Source organism: Camellia sinensis, chromosome 10 (genome assembly GCF_055761805.1).
Source record: "Camellia sinensis isolate YWXY chromosome 10, ASM5576180v1, whole genome shotgun sequence".
NCBI lineage: Eukaryota > Viridiplantae > Streptophyta > Magnoliopsida > Ericales > Theaceae > Camellia > Camellia sinensis.
Window position 1 is genome coordinate 6,056,862 of NC_138970.1, and position 9,740 is coordinate 6,066,601.

The window sequence follows — 9,740 nt, forward strand, 5'->3', positions numbered from 1 at the left end:
AACTGGAAGGATTATTTTGCCGACAGGCCACTCTGGCATGGAGTTGAATCCAATTAGGGGAGAAACTGCGGGTGCCAAGTCTTTGTCTTGCAGCTTTAGTTGTTTGAATGTGTCGTAATACATGATCTCACATGAACTACCCTGGTCAATCAGAATCCGCTTGACGTCAAAATCCTTGACTCGGAGAGTGACAACCAGGGCATCATTATGGGGGCAGTAAATTCGTTCCAAGTCCTTATCCGAAAAGGACATGACGTTTGTTGCCTCTGTCCTCCCCTTCTTGATGGCAGGTTGGGCACTCAATATTTCCCTAAAGTGCTCAGCCTTCTTGATTGAGCCTCTGAGCTCACATACGCGCTCGGGTTCAAAAACTCCATGAATTACATTGATAATGCCTTGGGGTGGTGCATCGATTGGCATTCTATTGGGATGGTCATTATGGTCTTGGGGGGCCGGTTACGCTCCTCCTTCAATGTATTTGTCCAAGTGGCCTGCTGCCACCAATTCTTCCAAGTGCTGTCTTAGTGGCGTGCAATTCTCAGTTCGGTGCCCCTTTTCTTTGTGGAAGGTGCACCGTGATCTGTCGTCGTAATTCTTCTGAGCTTCCCCAAGCTTGGCTGGCCACTTGACAAAAGGCTCATCTTTGATTTCGCTCAGAATCCGATATATTGGTTTTTTGAACACCGTTGTTATGGCAGTGCGGATTCTCAACCATCTTTTGTCTGGGTCTTCTCCGTTATCTCGTCTGCCACGTCCGTTCTTGTTATTTCGGTCAACCGTGTTGACCTTGGCAGGGGTTTTCTTTTCTGGTGCCGCGGTCGTACTTGATTTTGCTTTAGCACGCGCGCCATCCTCTTCTACCCTGATGTGCTGATGCACTCTTTCCATCAGGGCCTCCATGGTGAGGGGTGGTGTCATGGTGATCGAGTCCCGTAGTCGATTCCCTACTGGATTGGTGGGGCAGTCTCCAATCTGGTTGAATGTCTCCCAGTAGCGACTGTTGTAAGATCTGAGGGTCTCTTTTTCACCCATGTCGATGGAGAGTAACTGGTCTATCTCCACCGGTGTCTTAGTATTTTTCCGAAACCTTGTTACGAACGCTTCTGCCAATTGGGCCCAGGAGGCTATGCTACCCTCTGGGAGCTTTTCGAACCAAGTCAAGCCTAGGTCGCCCAGACTTGATGGGAAAAGTATGCACATTAAGGCCTCGTTTCGCCTGTACACGGCCATGACTTGGCGAAAGTGGCTCAAGTGTGAATACGGGTCCGTCTTCCCTTCATATGTATTGAACTTCGGCTGAAGGAAGCCTGATGGTAGGGGTGCGTTTTCGATCGCTGGGACAAACGGCGAGGTCTGTAGTCTTGCCAATGCCTTGTCCGTTGGTTCGTAGGCCGGTCGTGGTATTGGCATTCCAACCTCGACGCTTCCGTGCGTCCGAGGAGCCAACCGTTGTAAGGCCGAAACTCGGTGTGGATCTCTTGCCCTGGCATCCTCCTTGCATCGTGCTTTTTCTTCTAGCACGGCTCGTAAGTCGGATGACCTGGGTAGCTCGGTTTGTCTGGATCTGGTTTGGTGTGAATGTGAAGGCCAATACGTGCTTCCTTCAGTGTATGATCTTTCGGATCTCGTCCTCTCAGACCTGGAGTGACGAGTCCTTGAAGATAAGGAGTGAGTGTCGCCTGTCCTGAGGTTTCTGCTCTCTCCTTGGGAGGGTGTAGTATTCCTACTACGACTCTCTGAGTGGCGAGGGGGCGTCTTGTGCTTGCGCCCCTCTCCTGTCGCCACATCTTTAGTCTTCATCTGGCGTTTTAAAGCCTCCATGTCCGCCGCCATCCTTCGAATTAGTTCATCCTGTTCCTTTACGCGATCTTCCAGGGCTTGAGGATCAGTCCTCCTCCTTTGCCTGTCGGGACTTTGAGAGTGACGAGGGCTGCCATTCCGCCTTCCCCTGCCGCTCCTCCTGGAATTATGTTGTTGGGGCTCCAAGTCCGCCATGGGAGGGACAGCAGGTAGTCCTTCACGCCTTGCGCCCCCTTCTGGAGTTAGTCCGTCGACGGCGGACTGCGGCAAGTCTTCAATGTGTGCCATTGAATGAGAAAAGGAGAAGCTTAGTCAAGAGGTTTTTGTTCTTGTCTGTTGTTCCCACAGACGGCGCCAATTGTACGGGGAGGAAATAATTCTCCTCGTATAATCCTGTTGACCAAGTCCACGCTCCTCCGTACGACGTCGCTTTGTTACCTGAAAACACAAACGTGAGCTAGCCGGCGGGTGTGTGCCGGAAACCTCTCCGATGCCTAAGTCAGAAAACTTGACAAATAGACAAAGCTCTAAGTTTTCAGAAAGATTGTGTTCAATTACCTCCTCCAAGGTGATGCTTGTGAGCTTTTATAAGTTTCCCGTGGCACAATCCTAGTAGGACTTGTATTTCTCCATGCAGAGTCCTCCTAGGATTCATACTCCAAAGGATAATGCTTATCCTTTTACACCCTCCCCCACTGCTTAAACCAAGTGGGATGGTTTTCTCTTCGGCCGAACTACCTCATGACCGAAATAGCATTGGCTATGCCGAACCGTAGAATAGGCCATACTAATCGTAGTTCGGTTCTTCTTGCCACACCATATATTGGTTCTCCCATACACGAACCGTGGTGCATTTGAACCGCCCTACCAAGTAATAACATTCCGACCGATCTTGACCGGAACAACTTATAACCAGACTATCTTGGAGATCGGTTTAACTAGAAGCCACCCCGTACCGGAGTAGCTTTACATCCCTGAGCCGAAGTAACATTTACTTCCCTCAGGCGGAGTAACTACGCTCCTCCTGGGCCGGAGTAACATTGCTCTCCTGGGCCGGAGTAACCTTCACGGCCTTCTTACTTAGTCCTTCGTGTTTTGGACTTCAAAGCCCAACTTGCAGCTCGGCCCAATTTTTCCCAAAAATTACCCTCTCACTTACCATTTATTTATAAATTCTTACATTTTGACCTCCTTAACCATAAAATTTATACAAATAATATTTAATTAAGACTAATCTCTTGTAATTTCATTAGTCTAATTGGCCTCTAAAACTGGCTTGTTTGGGATAATCTAAATGAGTATACCTTTTGAATTTTACGAAAAGATGTGTAAAAAATTAAAGAGGTGACGTGACCCAAATAAGTGCACTTATTTAGTTTATACCAAATAGTTTAATCAAATAAAATTTCAGCGAATCCATCAACGACTTGATAGATTTATCTTATACCTCTTCTTTAGCGATCTGGCCAACTAGAGGAATTCTAACTCCGTCCCTGGGAGTGAAATGGTAGTAGTCAGCAACAATAGCTAATGGATAAGAGAGGGGTGTGTGGAAGGTAGAGGAGATGTGGTGGCGGGAAGGGGCTAATTTTTTGGTTTTATGATGTTGTGCAGGAAAATTTAAAATTTGGAAATTGAGTTAAAATGTGAATGAACTTTGAATTTTGTGTGTGCAAATAAGAGCTCTCTTATTTGCTCCCACTTTGTTAGTTAGCTTTATTGCCCTAGTTCAAAATTTTGAAGTCACATTTTCGCAAACCCAAGAACCAATCATATCATAACTGATGTGTCCTAGAGAGCTCTTGAAAACATTATCCTTAGAAGAGGAATAAAATCCCAAAAAACTTCAGGCATTCACTTTTGTGTAAAGGCAATTAACAAATTCAAGAAAAAAAGAAAAGAAAGGAGACCAAAGGAACCAAATATATTTATATATATGACTCTTCTAAAGCTATCCTTCACTCTCTCATATAAAAGCACCAAAAGGTGTTTGGAATAAAGAAACTGGCATTGGGATGAAAAGAATATTATTCATTGATGCTTCATCAAACTCTTTCTTTTTCTCTTTTTTTTTTTTTTTTTTTTTTCACTGTAAAAAATTACAGGTTACAAACTCTGCTTAATTAAAAACTATTGTTTTACCCATTTTAATTCTTATACATTTTGAGACACAACTCACTACATGGGGTGGTCACCTCATATAAGAAAATTTTCACCTCATACTATGAGAAAATCATATCTAATTCTGTAATCAAATTATGTATATATTGACCGCATGGAATTAACTATAATTTTAAATACAATTATTTTTTTTACACTTCCTTGTAAATGAAAAATAAAAAATTAAATTAAATGACCTATGTTGGTGATTCAAGATAAACTGGTCAAATTAAACTAGTGAAGAGGGATGATACCAATTACCAAAAATAAAATAAAAATAAACGTGGTTTCATTTATGGTTATAATATTAATTTTAGTGCCGTTTTAAGTGTTCTAATGATTCCTTAATCACTTTTTAATTATCTTTGTTCACACAGATATCTTGCGACTTTCACAATATTGGAAAATGAAAGGCATCAAGTTGGGGCCCATTCTACTATTTGGCTATGAAGATAGAGATAAAGAAAAGTCCAAAAACCTAGCTCCAAAACAGAAAGATCCAGAAGATGCACCAAATCCCCCTAAAAAGGGGGTAGTTGTCCCAAGTACGTTAGTCCTAATTACGGGTTACTTCAGTGAGAAAACAAAATATGCGTTTTAGGATAAATTATATTGATCTTACCTAGGGATTTGAAAAAAAATATATACTAATAAGTTTTAAAAGTTTGACTTAATTATATTAAAATTATTTAATGTTATAAGTCACGTCACATATCACTTATTCTCTTTTAATTCAAAATTTAATAATTTTCACATTGTGATATATATTATACTTTATTTGTCTTTATGTATAATATTATTTAGATTAATTTCAATCTTTTTAATTTTACTAAAACAAAGATCGGTGTAATGATAAGAGTTACTATATTTATTTTAAATTTTAAAAGATGTTAATATAAATATTAATAATATTATATTTTATTAAATAATTATGAGTACGATTCCTCTTCGTTTTCAATGCACCAATATATAAATCGAAATTGCTCAACTCAATCACCACATGATTGGATTCAACAAACACAAAGTAGAATTGTTGCGATAATTTTGAAGTTGTGTTTGACTTTTTGTACACTTAATCTTATCATAATAAAAATCAGATAAATAAAACTAATATATACCATTAAAGAAAGAGTTATGTTAGAGATCTCAAATAATTTATTAAATTTTTTATCAAACATTATAGGTGTGGGATCTACACACATATAAGTTTGCGTGAGTCTCATACCTATATGAAAGATTTGATAAAAAAAATTGATAAATCATTTGAAATTCATAACATTTTTCAAAGTAAAAACTTATGTAACCCTAAATAATTTGTCAAATTTTCTAACGATTATAAGATTTTATATATATAAAAAAAAAAACAAGGCATTAGAAATTTAACACCTTGTAAAGTTGCACACATCCCATTGCCAATAGAAGAATTGCACAAATACCAACAGCGCATCATGTATGTACAATTCTCCAAGCCCCATCATCGAAGGGCTCTTAACACTTTTACATTGCTTTAATTTAAAATTTAAAAAATAGTGTAAGAACAAATTCTACTTTCAAATTATACTACTTTGAGCATATAATAACACTATCTGAACTACTTTTTTGCTTTTATTTTTCTCCAAATGTTTATATTTAAGCAAAAAAAAAAAAATGTTGTTAGAAATAGTTATCTTTTTGAGGAAAAAGTAATTATCATATTCAACTGTAATTTCAAACAAAATTCATCAGTACACTAGTTTAATTTTTGAATACAGAAAGGTAAAATGGTTAAAGCCCATTGTTAACATGTAAGAGAGAGAAGCAAGAGGTGAAAGAAATTCACAACCCCACTCAATACCCACCTATTATCACATAGACAACAATAAAAATAAAAAAAAATAAAATAAAAAAAGTTGTGGAAGGACCATCACACACTTCTGGCCATCATCTCTTGGAATCTCCTATAGGACTCTTGTTTCTCCAACATGAACTTCTCATGGCTATTAGCAATGAACATATCAGCTAGCTTATCAATCTCATTCATATGATCACCACCACTAGATTTCTCATGAACCTTCTCTTCTAGCCAATGGAGGTACCCCGAGAGCTGTGACTCCGCCACGTCATCATACTCTGTAGCAATGATAGAATTCCACGTGGAATCGTAGTACGCGTGGCTCTTAGAAAGCCCATCTAGGACAGGCGAAGGCACGGGGAGTACATGAGAAGAGCACCAATTGTAGTGAAGTCTAAATGAACCAAAGAAGAGTTTGTTCTTGTTCTTGTTGTTCTTCTTTAAGGGGTCAATGAATTGAATGAGTTGGATATCCTTGAGGATTTGAATGAGAATTGACTTTGCTTTCGAGAGGGCACCAGCGATGCGGCACATGTGTGAGAAGATGAGAGTGTGGATTAGGGTTTTGAGCTTCATGGAGCTTAAGGTTGAAGGAGAAGAAGAAGACAGTGGTGACTTCATGGAGAAAGCATTGAGAGAGTGGAAGGTTTTTGAGTGAGATGGAGCAACCATTTTTGTGTGAGGGGTGAGGATGATAATGTGACTTGTTCTAAGTGGGATTTATAAAGGGTGTTGATTACCAAATTGCCACTAGATAGTAGGTAATTTAAAGAAAGTACCAACTACTTTGCAGTTCGTCAAGAGGAGTATTTTTCCTTTTACTTTTCTTGGGCTTCCACCATAGAAGGACTGGTAGTTGTTGGGAAATTATACACCATTCTTGAAGTAATATGTATATGTAGTTGTATTCTCTAATCAATCATCATTTATTCTGTTTTCTTATATTTTTCATTCACTCAACACTATATTTCACCTACTCATTTTATCTGTCAATCATAAAATTATAAAATATCACGTCTGTATATTTCAAAATTACTGAATAATTATCCGTCGTTAAAGTAAATATTAAATATAATGCTAAAATTATGTAATGATGTTATCAATTAATGAGAAATTTTATATTATTGTAGTGAGAATTACATGATTGGATTATACAACATGTCCATCTAATTTTATTTGTGATATTTTATTCGCTGATAACAATGGTGTCACTATTACGTTTAACATTTGTTAGATTTATTGGTAGCATGAATGCTCCCTATCACTGTAAATAAATAATAAAAATAAAAATGATAATAATAATAAGAAATTCTTAAAACAAACATCACTCATAAGTTATTAATTTACTTAGGAATCCATCAACTATGAAATCTCATAAATCTCATGGCGCATCGTCTGGGTAAATTTAAAAGTAATATGTTTTAGAGATCTTTAAGACCATGTTGACACAATACAATAAATTTACAATTTTATTATTATTTATTATTTATATAATTACAAGACACGTGACATCCTACTATTTATTTGGAGGTTATGAGAAATTATGAAATACGAAAAGATGATGGAGAACAAAGTGGATAAAACACAGTACCTTACCTACTTACCTTTCTCGCCAATCATAAAATTATGAAATATCACGTCTGTATATTTCAGAATTACTGAATAATTATCCGTAATTGAAGTAAATATTGAATATAATGCTAAAATTATGTAATGATATTATCAATTAATGAGAAATTTTATATTATTGTAGTGAGAATTACATGATTGGATTATTAGGGAATACAACATGTCTATCTAATTTTATTTGTGATATTTTATTCGCTGATAACACTGGTTTCACTATTACGTTTAACATTTGTTAGATTTATTGGTAGCATGAATGCTCCCTATCACTGTAAATAAATAAATTGGTAGCATGAATGCTCCCTATCACTGTAAATAAATAAATAAATAATAATAATAATAATAATAATAAGAAGAAGAAGAAGAAGAAGAAGAAGAAGAAATTCTTAAAACAACACTCTTAAATTGACTCTCACTTGCGTGAATTATTGATACAAAAATAGTCTTAAAACACCACTCTTAAGTTATTAATTTATTTAGGAATCAACCAACTAAGAAATCTGATAAATCTCAAGTCACATGGTCCGGGTAAATTTAACAAATTCTTAAAACAACACTCTTAAATTGACTCTCACTTGCGTGAATTATTGATACAAAAATAGTCTTAAAACACCACTCTTAAGTTATTAATTTATTTAGGAATCAACCAACTAAGAAATCTGATAAATCTCAAGTCACATGGTCCGGGTAAATTTAACAGTAATATGTTTTAGAGATCTTTAAGACCATGTTGACACCATAAATTTGTAATTTTATTAGTATTTATTATTTATTATTTACATAATTGCAGGATATATGACATCCTCCTACTCATTTAGAGGTTATGAGAAGTTATGAAATGTGGAAAGATGATGGAGAACAAAGTGGATAACATGGAGCATAAAGTGGAGGTTGAAGGAAGTTATGGAAGATTATGGAGTATGAAATGGAGGAGATGGAAGAATAGGGTAGTTATTAGGTAATTTTTTCCTACAAATATTTGTCTATAAATAGTCATTAATGGCTACATTGTAAGAGATCGAGAATTCAAATCAAAGACAATTGATTTCAATATTTCTTGTCATTTTTCTTATTTTATGAGTAGTTTAACATAAATTTATATTTCGAAACATTTATTTTCAGCATTTCCTTTTCAAAGCATTTTATGCAATTCCTTTTCGAAGTATAAGAGTAGAGGTAAGTAATTATTACTTTGATTGTTCACTCAATCATTTTTCTCCGTCTCCATCATTCTTCTTTTAATTTTTCTTTTCTCTACACTTGACAATTTTGAAGTCCTCTTTGTTAAGGAAAAAGAATCGTCAATGCAATCGCTTGATAATTGGCTTGAATTTAATCTGTAAGGATTTTTCAATGCTTACTAGCACGCGCGCATTTATGGTATTTTTTTTCGTAGGGAAAATAAGCCAACAGACCATCTCCAACCTTTTATCAAACTCATCATCAAATTGGAATTTGATAAAAAAAAGGTGTTCTTTTTCAGTTCCAACGGTTTCATCAAATCGGTATCAAATCAAATATTTCACTTTTCTTTTATCAAATCGAGGACCAACTTTTCTTTCATCAAATCATTGTTCATTGCTGTTGCCGGATGTCCTCCTGGATGACCACCTCAAGACAAAAAAAAAGGTGAAAAAATTATACTGGCCAATCGATCGCCTCGAGGCAAAAAAAAAAAAAATTACACTGGCCGAACATCTGCTCGATCGTCCTCCTGGTCGACCGGTAGTCTAATGAAACCCCAAAATCCTCCGTTAGAGTCCTTGATATCAAAGGAAGTTTTTATTCAAATTTAATAAAAAAATTGATACACTGTTAAAGATACTCTAAGTATTACAATATATACATATATATACATATAGATCAAGTTACTCAGTTTAATTAAAAACTAGAGAAATATAACAAAAAATTTTAACTTTTATATTTCTATTTGATAAGCTAACATAACTAAGGCACATATATTTCATTCTTAAGAGCAACTGCCAATGTCTAAAACAAACCCTTAAAAAAAATGAAGAAGAAAAAGTGATGTGTTTGGTCCATTCAACAAAACAGGACAAGAAAGGTGACTCCCCACCCATAACCAAACCAAACCAAACGAAGCCTTAAATCCCATCAAATGGGGTCGGCTACATGAATCCTTCTTCTCCACGCGGCCCTATCAAAGGCCATTTCATTAGTCAAATTAAGTAGATTCATATCTCTATTTATAACGCTAGTCAACGTTAATCTAGGCCTACCCCGTCCCCTAACACTTCCATCTACCGTTACAGCATCGCATCTCTTCACTACTGCCTCTGTTGGTCTCCGTTGAATATGACCA

The 9,740-nt window shown here is 36.4% G+C and overlaps 1 protein-coding gene across 1 annotated transcript; it reads right to left on the reverse strand.

The window, feature by feature from the left end:
- Nucleotides 1-5,628: 5,628 nt before the first annotated feature.
- On the reverse strand, nucleotides 5,629-6,629 carry LOC114266081 (cotton fiber protein). The gene has a single exon (XM_028206979.2). It carries the CDS (start codon nucleotides 6,461-6,463, stop codon nucleotides 5,864-5,866), a length of 600 nt encoding a protein of 199 aa, XP_028062780.2. The 5' UTR covers nucleotides 6,464-6,629; the 3' UTR covers nucleotides 5,629-5,863.
- Between the last annotated feature and the right edge of the window lie 3,111 nt (nucleotides 6,630-9,740).

Bases quoted from the DNA above. Each gene is read 5' to 3' on its own strand.
- LOC114266081 (XM_028206979.2), bottom strand. From the start codon at position 6,463: ATGGTTGCTCCATCTCACTCAAAAACCTTCCACTCTCTCAATGCTTTC.